Source organism: Lineus longissimus, chromosome 15 (genome assembly GCF_910592395.1).
Source record: "Lineus longissimus chromosome 15, tnLinLong1.2, whole genome shotgun sequence".
Lineage (NCBI taxonomy): Eukaryota > Metazoa > Nemertea > Pilidiophora > Heteronemertea > Lineidae > Lineus > Lineus longissimus.
In genome coordinates this window covers 4,747,751-4,765,913 of record NC_088322.1, presented here as the reverse complement: position 1 = coordinate 4,765,913, position 18,163 = coordinate 4,747,751, and the positions used below count along the sequence as shown (strand labels likewise).

The 18,163-nt window shown below is 41.0% G+C and overlaps 1 protein-coding gene and 1 long non-coding RNA gene across 2 annotated transcripts in view; both read right to left on the bottom strand.

Annotated features, from left to right (window-relative positions):
* The window catches only part of LOC135499365 (uncharacterized), a gene marked incomplete at its 5' end in the record, with an annotated part of 28,948 nt that extends 19,114 nt beyond the window's left edge, over positions 1 to 9,834 (bottom strand). Inside the window, 7 exons of the mRNA XM_064790110.1 lie at positions 1,733 to 1,838; positions 2,125 to 2,294; positions 2,547 to 2,642; positions 2,956 to 3,145; positions 4,707 to 4,911; positions 5,573 to 5,738; positions 9,756 to 9,834. Coding sequence (XP_064646180.1) covers positions 1,733 to 1,838; positions 2,125 to 2,294; positions 2,547 to 2,642; positions 2,956 to 3,145; positions 4,707 to 4,911; positions 5,573 to 5,738; positions 9,756 to 9,834 — 1,012 coding nt within the window. The remainder of the gene's footprint in view (positions 1 to 1,732; positions 1,839 to 2,124; positions 2,295 to 2,546; positions 2,643 to 2,955; positions 3,146 to 4,706; positions 4,912 to 5,572; positions 5,739 to 9,755) is intronic.
* A 6,332-nt stretch (positions 9,835 to 16,166) lies between these two features.
* LOC135499458 (uncharacterized) lies at positions 16,167 to 17,499 on the bottom strand. Its single transcript, XR_010449297.1, has 3 exons — positions 17,456 to 17,499; positions 16,525 to 16,588; positions 16,167 to 16,224 (listed from the first exon to the last, which is right to left on the bottom strand). It is a non-coding gene; the product is annotated as an uncharacterized LOC135499458 (long non-coding RNA).
* Positions 17,500 to 18,163: the final 664 nt, after the last annotated feature.

Here is an 18,163-nt window from a genome sequence, read left to right as displayed (position 1 = left end):
TCGAAAACAATTCACTCAAATAAGCAAGATATTGCACTTCTTCCTTTTTCCATTATGGCCCCCTGGTGGCCGAATAAAGAATCAGATCAGGCCAAAATTCGGCATCAAAGGTTATCTGATGTAGGGGGTTATATGCACCAAGTTTCAAGTTCATAGCTTTACTGGTTAAGAAACGTGCCATAGTTTACACTCTAACGGCCAATTTACGCCATATGACCTCTGTGACCTTGAAAAGTAGGTCAAATTGAAAACCCGTAAGACATGTGATGTATTCTTCCTAAGAGTACCTACCATAAAAATTTTATCGAAAACAAGTCACTTATAAGCGAGATATCACACTTTTTAGATATCCACTTTTGGCCCCCTGGTGGCAAAGTTGAGAATCAGATCAAACTGAAATTCAGCACCAGAGGCTATGTGATATAGGGGGTTATATGTACCAAGTTTCAAGTTCATAGCTTTAGTGGTTAAGAAACGTGCCATAGTTTACACTCTAACGGCCAATTTACGCCATATGACCTCTGTGACCTTGAAAAGTAGGTCAAATTGAAAACCCGTAAGATATGTGATGTATTCTTCCTAAGAGTACCTACCATAAAAATTTTATCGAAAACAAGTCACTTATAAGCGAGATATCACACTTTTTAGATATCCACTTTTGGCCCCCTGGTGGCAAAGTGGAGAATCAGATCAAACCAAAATTCAGCACCAGAGGCTATGTGATATAGGGGGTTATATGTACCAAGTTTCAAGTTCATAGCTTTAGTGGTTAAGAAACGTGCCATAGTTTACACTCTAATGGCCAATTTACGCCATATGACCTCTGTGACCTTGAAAACAAGGTCAAATTAAAAACCCGTATAATATAAAATGTATATTTGCTATGAGTACCTACAACAAAAGTTTTATCGAAAACAAGTCACTAATAAGCGAGATATCACACTTTTTAGATATCGACATTTGGCCCCCTGGTGGCCAAACAGAGAATCAGATCGGACCGAAAATCAGTGTCAGAGGTCAGCTGACCTGGGGCATTCTGTGTACAAAGTTTCAAGTTCATAGCCCTAGCAGTTAAGAAACGTGCCACTGTTAGGATACGACGACGACGACGACGACGACGACGACGACGACGACGGACACAGCGCTATCGTATAGACTCCCCTTACGGTGAGCCAAAAAAAGTTTATCGCTTCTCCATTTTGCTCCACGTACCATTTTTCAAACCTACTTTAGAACAAGAATACTTCAAATGATAAGCTTCCGATATGTTAGAGGGGACTTCCCAAGGTAGAGGGGACTTTTTCAATATTGTAGATACAACACAAATATTATGGGGACACAGAATGTCACATACGGCAAAGGAAAGCCTCCCCCCTCTCCCCGAATCACAACGAAATGCCTGTGTTTTATCATGATTTTGGAACAAAAATACTTCAAATGATAAGTTTCCGATATGTTAGAGGGGACTTAGATACAACACAAATATTATGGGGACACAAAATATCACATACGGCAAAGGAAAGCCTCCCCCCTCCCCGAATCACAAAGAAATGCCTGTATTTAATCATGATTTTGGCAATAAACATTCAGAAAAGTGTATGCGAGTTGTTGTTGTCCTTATACTGAAATGCCATGTCAAACCCTGTGTTGCAGCGCGTTTCTTCCCAAATAAATACATTATCATGAGTGTGCAGGTCTACTGTACTCTTATGGGTTAGATATTAGTACTTACCATTGGATGGCTGAGTCATGATCGCCCCCACTTCAGCATCAAGGATGATATCAGTTAGCTGCTGTTCTGCAGATATCGCCGAGGCTTCAGTATGAACATTCAACGCCTGTAAAGAAAGAACATTTTGCATCTAATGTCAGCTGGTTCATTTATTAATATCTGAAAAGGAACATGTAAGTGCTATCAAATAAATTTTGCTGATAAAAAAAAATAATAATTTTGCTAATTCTGCATCAAATGCAGGTCGGAAACTTATCAGCAAAATTGTATTTGATCACTAGATCTGGCTGTCACTGCAGCTTATTTTATGATCTGAAGAAAACTATCACTCATCAGAGGGAGTCAGTTTGATGTTTACTGATGGGTTTAACCGAATGACATAAATAACTTACCTCAATTTCATTTATCTCCAAATCATCGCAACTCAGCTCGTGCACAGACACAGGTGGTTCATGACCATCTGAACATGATGAAGGCTGTTCATTACTCTCCTTCACAACATCACAGATTTCATGTGTCTCATTGTTGATCAGCAGGCAAACTGATTCAGATGCAGCGGAACCTGAAATGATACAGCATAGAACTTTCCAATTTAGTGATCCTATTGCAATGCTGACTCTCTGATGACACACATGTAGTATGTCCAATGATCGTTAGAACATTAGAGCCACACACATCATGTTATATAAGGGACCATCCGCAATCTAGATAGATTTTCCGATGCACATCAACACTGTAAAGAAGACGAATCTAAAATGCATTGGACAATAGAATCATGGAACACGACTTTTATATAAAGATGATATTTCCTTACCTTTAGTATTCTCTATTTTCTCCACCTGCTCATTGATGATAACCTCTCCAGAACTCTGTGCAATATTGTCATTTTTCTCGAGCACATTTGATGAATCTGAAAGACACATATTAAACCGTTTTAGAATCCTTCGATCAATGAACTGATGTCGAAAATCCGGTACAGTAGTTCACCCCACTGATTTCGCTATGAACACACGTAACTAAAGAAATAAAGATGGTGCAGAAGAATAATGATTGATTTGGAGATAGGTAAAGTGTGGCTCTATCAACCTCAAAGAAACAAAAAGCTGGCAACTTTGATTTCATACATCTCGATCTGCCATTTGTTTGCAGTAACATATTGCTGCGTTTCAATGCAAGCAAAATGCGACACAATAATACTTTATGGAGCTTTTAAAAACATTTACCTTTGCCATTGTATGAGTTCTGTGAATTGTTTTCAAGACTGTGTTCTGACTCCCTTTCTCGACTAGAATTTGTTACAGTGTTGACGTGTTGGCCAGTTGGCGTTCGGGGCATTTGGGTCTTTGACCTGCTTGATTGGTGATTTTTGTTTTTGGCTCTGGTTCCGTGCTGATCATTTTGTCCCGGTAATTTCTGAAAGTTAAATTTTTTTGCATATTACTCCACTTGGTTGTTTTAATATAAACTTTATAGCAAGAGCAGATAGTAGCCAACAGTGGAGATCAGTTCATTAATTCATCTGAAATAGAACTAGACGTACGTGTAATCAATTTTTTAAACACTACAGGATCAGTGTAATTATTTAACTAATTTACGATACCCCCAGTCAATTGCACTTTTTTTGACGGACGCCCACATTCAGCCTATGTCTCCTCATGGCATCTTGACCCTCAATGTATTGACATTGTTCAACTTCAAGACAACACACGTCAGTGTGGGCGAATGCTAATGGAGGCAATACCACAGAAATTCAGTATGCCCCATGATGATCAAGTTGCAACAGGCTTAATTAATCATATTATATTGCGAACACTAGCATGAAGAAGGATCATTAGACTGGTAGATTCAAAATCATTTGGCCCCTTAATACATAGTTATGGGGACATGTCCAGGAAGGGTTATATATCTCCATCAATGAAGGCATTCACAGTGTTAGAACTCTATCGTATCAAAGGGAGAACCCAGATACTGACAAACCATGACGAAGCCTGGCCTGTTTGCTCGAAAAACAACCAATTTGCATGCATGTATTCTGGCTTTAGGTGGACCAGCCTTCGACTTCTTAACGCAAGTGTGTCCACTTATAATAGAGTGAAGAGGACAGGGGTCCACTTACAGGGAAAATATGGTGAACTCTCACATTTCTTGAAAAAATGCACGTATGCTAACCATGTTGCTGGCTCCCCAGCCAAATCGCATTTTGATCTATGTTAGATCTCTTAATTCATAAATGAACTGCAGAAAAACATCAAATATCATGGGTTATCCAAAACCCAGTCGGTCATTGTACGATTTCTGCCAATTAAATTGTAATTTCCAGATCAACTGATATTCAGCTAGGTTGTAAAGTTGAAAGCAGAAGAGCTCCGAGCGGAGTAGTGACCAGATAACCTAAACACGATTCGGAAAAAGTTTCAGTTCTAGTAAGTGACAATGTTTGTTTAGCAGACACTTGAAAACATACACATTATTTTGTCTGTCTCGCTCCATGATCATGTTCTACCAATCATATTTCGGTGGGGGCACTTGCATGAAAAAATAACAACATTAGACTGGTAGTTTTAAAATCACTAATCACTTGGTCCTTCTTTATATCGAAAATGCCATAGTTATGGGGACATTTCTTTCAGAAAGAGGCATTTTCAACCTAATGTCGAACTGGAACTTTTTTAAGTGGACCGGTCTTCAGCATAGCCGATCGCACTTCGTGTCCACTTAAACGTAATTAGTTCAACGTTCAGAAAGTGCATACACAAAAAGGGGAGACCTCTCATATTCTTGGATTTTTATGCATCAATAATATCACCAGTTCTATGTATGCTAAAATGCACGAGTAGTCTGTTTAAAAGAACTTGAGTCTTCGTGACAATGAATTTGTCAGAGGTTAATTGAATCATCCAAGAACAACTGATTTTCCCTTGGTGTCATGCCACACTACGACAGGGTCTAATTATTGATAAAAAACAAAGCTTACTGGCTTGTCAGATGTTCGCCATGGTAGATCTGTAACACCATAATCGTATCGTAATTCCTCGCCAATGCCAATGTTCCTGCTGGCAAATAAAGCCAAATATGGCTTCCCTTCCTTCGCAACCATTCTCATTGAACAATTGTCCGACCCGTTCACGCCATCATTCACTAAGCGCCCAAGACTTCCATCGTCTCGTGTTGCATCGACACTGAAATTCAAACAAATAAATTAGCCATGCAAGGTAATTACCCTCAGCAATCAAACCTCGTATAAAAAAATGCATTACAATATAAAGTAATCGAAAGTTCAAAGTTCGGGTGGAACAAACTCTCCTATATAATTGATATATTGTCTGAAAGTTGTAGCATGCAAATATTCACGACATATGTTGGTAGTCCAGATTGTACCTGCCCCCTGACAAAGTCTCAGTGCATATTCAGAAGTAATTGTTTAACTCATAATATGTAGCTATGTCAGGAAGGAGCAACTGGATGACAATGGTCGAAGCGGGTGACGTTCTAGATCAAAAAACAATACAGATACTCTTTACTCATCTCCAACATTCGAATTCGAATTCGAATTCGTATGAGCAATGCATTGTCCCTCCCGCGTGTCAGTCGGTATCAAAGCAATTGATGCTTCATCAAGTCGTAAGCAAGTTCCTGAATGGCACCCTATTGCTTGCGGGCCTTATTGTCTTAATGTTTATTAGGTCTAATCTAGCTCACTGATCTGCGCCAGTTTTCAAACAGGGAATGAAAAGGTTCATTTTCACCGCCCAGGAACATGTAAAAAGGAGGCTGAATCGATTGTCGTGCGAAATTCCCTTTAACCGCATAATTTTTAAATGCAAACACATTAAAACTTACCACATCGTTTCACTTCCGAATTTGAAAAAATACATAAAGCTTCCTAAACCAGCCTCTTTGTAACGTTCTTCTCTAATTTCAGCTTCAGCTGTTTTTATCACCTCCCCCTTGTAAATCAAGAGGAAGTCACCCTTTTCAAAAGGGACTTCAGTGAAAACACCCCTACCTGAAATAAGAAAATATGATTTTTTGATAGGCCTAAAGATAAACGTGTGTTCGATGCAGCAGTGGAATGGTTGAAAATGGTTGCACCATCTAAACTATGGTTAATATAGGGCACAAGCACTCTTAGTCTTAGAAATAAATGTTGGTGAGGTTCTGAAAAAATCTTTAAAAGTCTTTTGGAAACAAAATACACACCCCGTAGAGGTTTTTGAGACTGTGGAAACCTTCTTACTCTGCTTTGTCGCGTCGCTGCACCTCCACGCAGGAGTGCATATTTGTGCTGGCCGAAAAACCAAGGTTTTCAAAAGGTCAAACATATTTACAAATATTTCAAAGAGTGTTCCTACGCTTCATTTCTCTGTTCACCAGAAAAACAATATGGGGAGGCTGACTCTCAATCATAAGATGCATTGTTAAGGGTTATCAGTCTGATTATAAAATGCCTCCCGATACAGATGTCAAGGACTGATATATTGGTAGTTGTGATGCACATCCGTTTTGGTAGGGACACATAAAAAAGTTCAGCCCATGCAACACGGACATGCAGAACAAGACAGGACGGACTGACTCAAGCACACAAATGGTGAAGTCTACACTGTTTGTATATAGACTGTAATACAATGTTCTGTTAGGGGGCATTCATTGGCTGAAATAAAAGGTCGGCCTCTGTCACAGCATGGTCACAGGAAGACCTGTATCGATAGCCCAATATCATGGGCATGGCGATCCTGCGGATTCTGCGGAATCTGGGCGGAATCAGCATAAAAACAGCTCGAGAATATCGATATTATGATAAATTATCCTTATAATAAATATTTGTAATATTCCATAACTGTTAAATTGTCTAAACCGCTAAGATATCAAGCATTTCGGAAAAACCCCAACATGCATGAAAAAAATGTCTGCATTCTATTATCGGACGATTTCCACATTGGTCTCGTTAGGGAGTTTTTCCCAAATGTACGCGATGATGACGTGCCCCATTAACAGGACGTAACATCTATTTTAAAATGCGTTTCCAAAGTGAATGCATGAGGACAACCCATTTGTGTCGTATATCACATATATGCCCCTGATTCTGCAGGATGTTAAATCGGGTATTTTATTTCTTTTAATAAATCATAAGCGTCACATTTGCTCCTAGCTCTGTTCACCATCCCAAATGGCAATATTGCGAATTGGGCCGGACAATCACGAAAACCCCCAAATATTATACATTTTTTCCTGGATAATTCTTACAGTGACCATTCTCCCATGAAAGACAGTTGCTTACGCTACACAAAAATCCAAAAAAATCGAGGGTCAACCATTGAACTTTTGAGATATGTTGAATTTTGCATAAATCAGCGAAAAGCGCACCAACTGGCACTGGACGGCATTTCAAGACGGGGCCGACGCACATCCCAAGTTCAGTGTACACATACGTCGGCAACAACAGTATAAATGCGTAGTTTCTTGTTAGCCGCCTGTTGAGTAGCGCTCTAGGTTTCAGAAACTCAAAAAAAACATATCTTTGCCAAAACAACTGCTGAATCAACACTGACATACTGTAAGGACCGAGAAATCAATGATTTTAGGAACTACGGGGGCGCAACCCAGGCCGAGTTGGTAATAAAATAATAGGCCGAGTCACACGTCATTTTCGCTCATTCGTTAATTTGTTAATATCGTGCAGAATACAATAGGGATGATGGACACTTTTTCCAGGGGACATTTTAAACTTCTACACTGGCCTGGTTGACACGTCTCTCTTTATTTTACAACATCGCAAAATCGTGCACGAGCAACATACGATTGCCTTGATGATCCATCATTAAGATATTCAAGTCACATGATGACTGATGATGTCCAGGACTCTCAGATGACAAATCAGTTTAAACAGAGAATTTCCCACTCTCATGATAATAAATAAAAGATTTTTCTAAAACGTCCACCGGAGTCAATCATCCCACTCTTGATGACCAAACAGCCAGCAAGATCATGCGATGACAGGTGACAAGCCCGAGATCCTGGCAACGATCCTTAAAACACCCAAGTCCCAGGAGGCGAAACGACTAATATTTGGGTAGAGTGACTCTCGGACACTCTCTTGATTTTAGCTTGATTACATTACATCACGGCAGCGGCCACCGTGGGGCCTAATGGTTTTAGGCTAAGTTTGGGGGCGAAAATGCTGGGGGCGAAAACGTCAGGGAGCGAAACTACCGGATACCAATCCGCTGCAGACCAGATTCCGCAGAATCCGCAGGATCCGCTAAATCGCCATGCCCCAATATCATTCACATTTGTTAAATGCTTTTCCATATTTTAGAACTTCGCGAAAATTATTGTCACGTCTGTGTTTAAGCCTTCGATAAACAATGAGAGAAACACCGCATGATGGATGGATTTACATGTTTAAAGGCAGTCAGATTACCTCACGTTGGAGTCGTATAACTAACATCTATTGCGTGAACATGACTAACTTCGGAACTTTTGAACGCCTTGATTTTAATCTATATTTTAGCCCCACCCTCGCGGTTTTGGTGAGACAACCAATACCTCCATTTGATCTAACAAACGTTTCAGTGTCATCAATAATCCCTTGGCAGTTCGCAATACGGAGAAGGATTAAAATGGTGCAAGTTGTCAACCATATATATCATGTGAGTCGTTCGAATGTGCGATGACAAATAATTTTTCTATCCCTGCACTCGGGTGAAAGCTCACTGGCAGCCTCATAGGGTAATACAGGCTGTCCTTGCCTATAACGTCTTTGAGTGACATTACAATGAGGCCCGACGGGGTACATAATGATTATGTGTAGGCCTGACTTCGCATGTCACATGGATATGAAACCCAACGATATTGGTCAAATGTTCTTACGCCAGACTGCCACAGTCTGTGGACGGGGAAACTCATTCATTGAGTTGTACACATGTTTTGAAGATCGTTATTCGGGAGCGGTGCACAAACGACTCTTGGCGTCAACCATAAATTTGGCCTGCTTAATATCAATTGCTATCTTACTCAAATGATCCCTCACAAATGATTGAAGAGCAACCCAATAAACGTGAAATTGACTTCTCTCATACTAGATAGGAATGAATAGTGGTTCTTGAATAAAAAAGAGGGAGGAGTTTATACTAAAAAGATTTCTTGAATATTCACACCCACTCCTGGTGATAACCCATTGTGGGCCTAATTAAATGTATGGTACATCTTCAGTTGTACAAGAAGGTATAGAATACGTTATAGGCAAGGAAAACCTGTATTACAGGTCCGGCCCGCTGGTAAGAGCGTTCAGGATTTGGCATGCGTATCCATTTACCCCTGGGAGAGTCGAGGGGAGAAAATCTTGATCAAGTACACAAAGACGAATGAGCTCTCCTACCCAAGAGCCCAGAGCTCTAACCTCTATATGCCACATATTGCCCTTATTGAGAACCGTGAGGATGATCCACATCCTCTAACATGTAAAATCAGAACGTCATGAAACTAGAACACTGCATTAACGACTAAAAGAAGGCAGTAGCTGTTTCACAGGTGTACACATCACTGCTACCCCCCCCCCCCCCCCCCCCCCCGCACACAAACACAGACAGGCGACCGCAAATACCATTTCCCCTACCGGAAATGGTAACTAGCAATTAATCGGTCGACACAAATGGGATTTATGAGGATCTTACTAGAAATCGCTCAATCTTAAATTCAGTCCTGTTGCTCAGCATCATAAAAATGCAAACAGAGCACAGCAATTACCGCTTAAGACAATGGGTATAGGTCATTTATCTCAGTCAAAAATTTGTTGTCCTAAAAAAGGGGTGTAGTGTAATAATGCCTCGTGTCAAGAAGAAAAACATACACATTTAGTTCGAAGCAGGGGGGACACCATTCAAATTTAGCCTACATTTACAAGAGAGGTAAAATATGTGGCGGGGGGGGGGGGCATTGCTAAGTAATTGGCTGTTGTTTTCAGAGCCAGGCCAAATGTAAACTAAAACTTTCTGGTGCAAAGTGTTTTTTTCTTAAAACTTACCGATATATTCATTGATGTATCTCTCCTGGAATCCTTGCAGATCACTTCCACTGTCAATAAATTCCTTCGCTTTGTCACAGGGAGGTATCCGTCGACGGCTGCGAAGACGGCTGCAATTTTTCATCTTGGTTATATCTGAAATGAAAATAAAGAGTTTTTAGCCTATACAATATCTTGGGGTGTTAGACGGACTTCATTAATCCATCATTGCCTTAACAAAGCTGTATAAGTTAGGCCACAAGTTAATCACACCTGGAGTTATGTATAAATAGCTGAAAACATATTATTGATAGTGTTAATAGTGTTCGGCTATTAAAGATCATTGTCATCTCTCCTAAAACTGCAGGCAAATGAAAGTATTTTGGCATTACGATATCAAACATGTTTAATTTAGTAGGGGTGTAAATTGTGCATTTTAAACTTCACAGATTAGAAAATATCGATATCTGTGAAATTTATTTTGAACAGAAAAATATACACAGCGAAGTTAAGAGTACATCCCGCTATATGCAAAGTGTGAAAGGCTTGGGGGGGGGGGGAATATATCATTGTTATATTGACTGCTTAATAGCGAATGTGATGGGTGCCCATCTACATATTTATCAAGGACATTTTTGTCGTCTGTTTAGTTTTACCTGCTCAGTTTTTGTTCCTTGTGACCCATGTTGTTAAGGGATAATATAACTCGTTGTGTTGTACAAGAGATATTCTTGGAGGGCATACTTATCATGGTTATGGGGACATTTTCCAGGACGCTGTATCTCCATCGATTAAGGCATTTTAAAGCGTTATGTCTCGACCGTATAAAGTGGACCAGCCTTTGGCAACTTAACGCACTTCGTGTCCACTTAATAGAGTAAAAAAACCATTGAAGTCAACTTAACTGAGGGTGAACAAAAGTATTTCAATTCATCCAAGATGTTGGCCTTATGAGAAAAAAGTCACAATCGGTAAAAGGGACACTTAATGATCACAAAACATCCGTCACTGAACCCTATCATGAACAGGTCTATGGAATAAAAATGGTACTAAGGATTGCAAGCACACACTTCAATTTAGTTTAGCAAGCGTTAGTTGCTTCTCTAAAATAGAAATGTACCGAAAAAGGAAAACGATATCCAAAAAATAACACTACATTTGATCTACATTACATAAGAACTGTATTGTGGGGACACTTTGCTCCAACCTTGCAGTGTCATGCGTCCCTGTAATGATATCTAACGCCCGCCAGACGGAGAAAATAGAAGAATATTTACCTCAGTCTCAAAATGAAAACGGCAAAGTCTAGTCCCTACTTCAAATTCATGCTGTTGAAGGAGGTATTCTGCTGACTGCTGTAGGCCTAGCAACTCAAGGGCCCGCGCTATACCACAACTTCTATTCTCCACCTGAAAATGTGCCGCTATATAGGCATGGTTGGGCGGTCCTATACGGCTTGAGCAGATATGAGTGGACATACGGGCCATAGCGCCGCCCCAAAAGTTCTACAAATGACAGCTAAGTGGCCATTTTTAATCAAAACTAATAACGAAATGCTGTGGGGACCTCCACGTGTACGTGGGCGTGAGTCAAATGAGCGCGTAGAGTTGTACACTGTGTACCGATTCCACAATCGGGGAGTCTGGCGGTTGTGGTTACCAATCTTATTCTAAATAGTCTTCAAAATTCGTCATAGATCGGTTTTGATATTTTCATGATACACTTTTTGCAAACAGTGACCGGGCGAAAAGCTAGGTTTGGCCTGCCTATATGGCTAGCTGTTTTACTATTCTCTTCCAACAACTTGGCTCAACAGCCAATTTTCTCACATAAACTAACGTTTATGTCTACAAAAACTGAGTGCTTCTGTAGAAACCTCTAATGTAATATGATTTCACACGCCCCCACTTCAAACGTTTCAAGCTTGGTGGACTTTTGATTCTCATCCTATAGGTTTAATACGCTAGTACATAATCATCTCTATGAATTGACTCTTTTCTACTAGAAAATAGTACAATCAAAGCATCCTTATCTCACATTAATCCACAACATTGTATTTTCGTGTGATAAGAAAGCAGACCAAACTACTTTCTGTTCCTTCAAAAACCTTATCATAGCTGTGTGACCCGCAGAATGCAGGGCTACATGTATGTTCACTTGAAAAGGAGGCAAAAATGGAACACTGTATTCCAGCCTGGGATTGCGTATAGCCCGCAGCACACTAGCCGCCAACTTCGGCGTTCACAGGCGTTTTTTGCCGCAAGAGTCCTGAACGCCTGAAAAATCCCTAGTCTGCTACGAACGGCGTCGGCGAACGCGACTTGCCGCCACTTGCCGCAACTAAACGCCAAATATCTAACATGTTTGATTTTTGACGCGTGTCGCCGCGTTTGAACGCAAGAAGAAGCCAGGTGTGCTACGGATTGCCGCCTGACTTGGCGTCGGCGGCGAGGCTATAGCCAATCAGCTTGCGTCTTGATGTCACATGATTTCGCGCTGCATGGCCCAGGATGGGTTAAAGTGGCGGAAAAGACGCTACTGGACGCCAATTCTGGGCAGGTGTGCTCTGACCGGGATCCACTGGCCGCCAACTTTGCCGTCGAGAGGCGTCATCCGAACGCTTCTTGTCGCCAAAGTTGGCGGCTGGTGTGCTGCGGGCTTATGCATATGGGGATCACACATGGGGTAGGGGGATGTCTAGCGTAAACGCCGAGTGCCATATTGTCTAAAGTATTGGGAAGACAGACTGACACTGTTTAGATACGACTGCATTGTTCAAAATTAGGGAAATAAATCTGACTTGGTCTTTGGGAAAAAAGCCTAAATTTCAACTTGGTTATATAAACTCCTCAGAACATAGGCTTAACGATAGTGCCGACTTGTAAAAATACAAAGTTAGGTGGACATCGATTGGTTCAGTGGACAAAAGAGTTGACAGGTGGTTAAATTTTACTACTCCAGATTTTTTGTCTTCAGCGGATGTGCAGATTTGGGAATGACTCATGACACTCAATGTATGACCCTGTTTTTTACGCTACTAATATTCACTTTAACCATTGGTTTCGAAGCTCCCACGAATAGTAACCTAAGAACAGTTTTGAGTTGAGTGCAGAGATTGATTATATCTTCAGAGCACTTCTATTCCCAATAAAAGTTCAAATTGACGCTGTGTTTGCAACTTGGTGTCAATATAATGTGATTTGTGAAAGGAAAACAAAACGCTTGCCACAAAAAGTGCACATCAAATCTAATTCTCGGACAGCCTGGCAAAGTTTTTACCCCTCAACCCAAATGGGCTAGAGGGGTATTGTCGAATTCATTTTTGGTATGTACGTTGGGGGTGACTAGAGGAAGGTTCCTTTCGAAAACCGGCTCGTTCTGAATCTCAATATGGTCACCAGGGCAACGTGCTTGAAATCGGTTTCCGTCAATTTCGAGGAGAACGGCTTGGAGGATGGAATCAATTTTAGTGGGCGTAGGCCTGATGCAGTTTTGTAAGGGGAAGGTTCCTTTCGAAAATCAGCGCGATTCGAAATTCAATATGGCCGCCACGCTCACATCCTCAAAATAGGTTTCCACAATTTTAATTTCCATATGCAAACTAGCCACTCCACTAAGCCAACTTCACCATTATCTCACCTTCAACCTTAATAGGCTGAGGGGTTATGCTCGCTTTGCGATTTTTTTTGTGATTGCGGCATGACGAATACTGACATATTTTATCTCGCTACTTTGCTGCCTTGAATTAATGATAACCATGTTGAAGGATCACTGACATCTAACTATGGTTCCTGTGAAATACCTCAAACTTATAAGTAATGTGACAGCATGACAGCTGGCCTTTGGGTTTTACCACACCGAAATTAGAAAAATTTATAAATTTCATAATCTAATGGCCCACCCATCTCTGCATGTTAAGTGAGTGCAACCATGTTTGCCTCCATGAGAACATTAAACCTGACGGTTCACAGCCTCCTTTTGCTCTTGTAATTTAGGCCACTGATAGACATACTTGAAAATGATGCGTGGGCTGAAGTTGTGAACAATGGACAGGATGTAGCCTACACATTTATGTCCCCGCTACCAAGATTGACAATTAATCTACAGACTGAAATGTCATCTCATAAGAATTATATCAAGAGCCAGATTTACATTCAGCTCGTTATTTAGCCCTTAGGTGAGACATTTTTGCCTGGATGTGCTGTAGTATTATTGCATTTTTGAAATATGAGACTCAGTCTGGTTCTTTCCCAACAAGCTCGTTCGGAAATCCGATTATTCAGTTCAGGGTGGTAACCATGTGCTTACATTCCACATTAAATGTTCGCGTCACAGTAGTTTTAGTCCAAAACATTGATAACTATATAAGCCCGTCAAGACATTATTATTGTCACCAGTGACCAGGAGTGGTCCTTACCAAACCCTATAATAAGGGTGTATGACACCCCCTATGTCAGAGAGACAATATAGGCGTTCAGTTGTTAATATTCGTAATCATTCAGTGATGAACGTAATCATTCAGTGATGATGAATGATCGTTTCGACGTAGTGTTTGATGTGTGCTGTGTACACAGCTCTTCTTTTGTACGGCGCGTCTTTTATGCTTCAGGACCTACATGTAAGCATCATGCTGAAACTTCGGCATAACTGTTGGCAGGACCCTTTCGTGGTCCAAGTTAAGTTATGTAGGCCATATATTTGGAAATACCGTTGTTAACCTTAAGCACAATTGAACTGTGGACAAAACAGGTGAAGTTTAGCCAGTTTTGTTATTTGAGAAGGCATAATTGTTCTTAAAAATGAGTTACGAGAGTTCCAACGCAACTACCACGTTTTTTTCGTATCATAGAACATGGTAGAAGCACGTTACCATGGTTACGTGGCCAAGCTCATTTATTCTGAAATTTGCAGAAAGTGTGCACTGGTTTAACATGTTTGAAGCGGTCTACTAACAGAAATGGATGAGCGATTTGGACGACTCTAACAATCGTGACCAAGGCATAATTAATAGATTTTCTCTTTGAATTCACCCGTTTTTGAGTATTCTGATACATACTTTTTTTACCTGTAACCATTGGCGAATGCTGTAGTTGACGAATTTGACGCAGATTAACAACCCAGAAGTATTAAGGTAGCAGGAAGGGTTGGGCGTTTGTGGTTTCTGAGTCTGAGGGGGTTGGTGTCTGTTGACTGTGCTTTAAGAGAGACTAGGCATGGCGCCAGTCTCTCTTAAAGCACAGTCAACAGGCATTTGGTTTCAGTATTTGGGTTTTGATTGCCATGACTGTACCCCTGTAAAAGTCAGAGGAGAAGTTTGGAATGATGAAAGCATTGAAGAAGAAGAAATGTTATTATTGAGGAAAGCAAAATTTATTATGAGACTAGAAGGCAGTGTCCTGACTTGATTATTTTGAAAATGGCGGTCTGAACACATTAAAAGGTGGAACATGGCATTTTATCGACTCTGAAGTGTTCCGCAGTTAAAGGGAGACTATAGGCAGCAGCTAGGTAGGCAAGATAAAGTCATACAAATTTGCCAATAGGGGTCAGTCATATGTCTAGGCATGGCGCCAGTCTCTCTTAAAGCACAGTCAACAGGCATTTGGTCTTAGTATTTGGGTAAGTACAGAATCAAGGCAGCTCAGAGAGCAATGATTGAACGATGCTGTGGACAAGTCCAAGGATACTGCATCAGTCACGACCAACTTCTCATCAGAAAGCGTCACCACCAGCATATTCAATGTTCAGTTCCAACCTGTACCAGTCCAATGCACGCCTGTCATGGTCAGCAGTGGTCAGCTTAGCGCGATATGGAACATTCTTCCGAAACTCAAGCGAGGGAAGTCTGCTCATTAGCCTATCTCGCGCACTGCTCCTTCTTGTCAAACATCGTAGTGAAATCGTGGTACAGTGGGGCGCCCTCGAGGATTGCAGCTAGTCGGACAGACGTGAGGTGGAATGTGGGCGGCTGCACTTCTTCGTTGATGTGCGATGGCACAGTTGTTGCGTTGCATGACAGCTGAAAGTGAATGTGATATCATAGAACTGAGGCGTTTGCAATGAGACTATAGGTGAAGTAGAAGCAAGGAGTGAAATGGGCCATCTTCCAGTGACTAATATACAGAGTAAGGGCACTGGGTGTGGTTAGATTCAGCATTGAATGTATTCCTCGTACAAGCGTGAATAGTGTGGACATACAGTGAGAGGTGAGAGACCCCTATTGACTACTTCTTGTAACTTTATCTTGGATATTATATTAGTTTTGAACTTCTAGCCATGGAATATGAAGAAATTGAAGTTGTAGGCATGGAATATGAAAAATTATTCAACGGTGAAAGACATTATTCCATGAGGCTTTGCCGTGATCGCAAAGGACGCGACGTGATTGGTTCACATGCTAATGAGGTATGATAATGATAATTACCTCTATAATGCTACTTGGATAGCGACTGTGTCGTTGACTGCAACAGTGGTCTATGTCAATGTGTGCCTGTAATGTCAATGAAGTATGATGAGGTGATGACGATAGTGCAATTATTAAATATTGGCAAGAGATCATACTGCAACATAGGTCTTGTTTTTGACAGATGACTGTGCGACATTCCCATTGGGTCTTGTTAGAGTCAGCGCTGCATGTATTCCTTGTACAAGCTTGAATAGTTGTGACGGACTTTGAGGGGTGAGAGACCCCTATCGGCTACTTCGTCTAACTTTATCTTGCCTACCTAGCTGCTAGCAATAGTGCCCCTTTATCAAGACTGAAACCCACTGTGCGGGGCTAAGAAATTACCTTTATAATCCTAGTTGGATAACCACTGTGTAGATGATTTGAAGAGTGCTCTGTGGATCTGTGCCTGTAATGTCAATGAAAGTATGATGAGGTGATGACGATAGTGGAATGACGAAATATTGGAAAGAGATCTATTCCTAGAAGAACATAATTTTCATATGTCCTGTTTTGACTAGGTGGCGCATTTTAGAATCAGCAGTGAGCACTGTGTGTAACATGGTGGAGGCAGCGGAGATAATAACTGTGTCGAAAGTATTGTTATAGGGCCTTCCCTAGGCCCATGGGGTTAAATTTACCATCCACGATTGAAAAGACGTAGTTTGATCGCATTCAACTATAAATCCATTGAACAGTTGTGTTCCTTTAGTCAACCGATGACCTTTTGTTGGGCCATGATCGGGGATTGTAAACTGTAAATGTATTATGGACTGGGAGACGGGGGAAACACAAGTGAAATAGACCAAAACAAGTGATTTTGGGGCTTTGGTTAAGACGCATGCCCCACATGCGCCATGCGGGATTATACGGTTCATGTGAACTTGTTGACATCAACATGATCTAGTGCTGTTATTGGTCATGGTACATGGTAGGCCTAATCATCATGGCTATATGTTTCAGGAAAAGCTCGGAGTAAAATGAACTGCCGATGAATAATGATGTTGTTCATGTTTACCATGTTTACTAGTACATAGCCATAGGGTATGCACTGGCCAGTGCACTTTCTGCACGTCGTCATGGTCATGTACGTGATACCTTGCATATTTTGTTTTTGAATGCGCATGCTTTTTGGGCAAAAACAATTGTACCAACACTAATGAATAATGTCTTCTTATCCCTATGACTCCATACACAGTGAGGGCATTGTCCCATTCCCATCAAATGGTAACTTATTGTACCGTATTAGGGTGGAAGTTGAGGAGCAGATACCTACCGTTGCACGCCTGTCATAATCAGTAGTGATGAGCTTTGCGCGATATGGAACATTCTTCAGAAACTCAAGCGAGGGAAGTCTGCTCATTAGCATATCTCGCGCACTGCTCCTTCTTGTCAAATATCGTAGTGAAATCGTAATGGAAAACGTCTGGCTTTGCGCCAGACGTTGAGACTAACAAGTGAAGAACTAATAGGTAAAGAAGTTCTACTTGCGCGAGACTGCTCTGATAAAATTATCATTGCAGAGACTACGGTGACGTACACATATATTTTTTACAATCAAAAATGCCCTCAAAAGACGACATGGAATGATTATTTTATTGATATTTCCTACTATATACCTTCCAATTATCACTTTATACAAATAGATCGGCGTTAGGTCGCATGCTTTTCTTTCCTGGTGACACTATAAAGCAAAATAGTTGCAACCCCGTAAATGCGCTATAAGTCCAATAATAAGTGACGGTGACCCGTTATAAATGTTTCGCCAGCTTCGCTTTTTTGCCGCTACGCGGCGCGTTGGGCCCTTGCGTCAAGCGGACTCGTCTTCGAAATTGTATCAGTTGAACTGAGCTCTAAACGAATTTCAGATATCGTAGATGGTTAGTTCCACCACACCATATTTTAAAATATTAGACGCTATCTTTAATCAAAAATAAGTAAGGGGGCTTTTTAATGGAGCTGCAGTTTTCGTATGTTTTGGAAG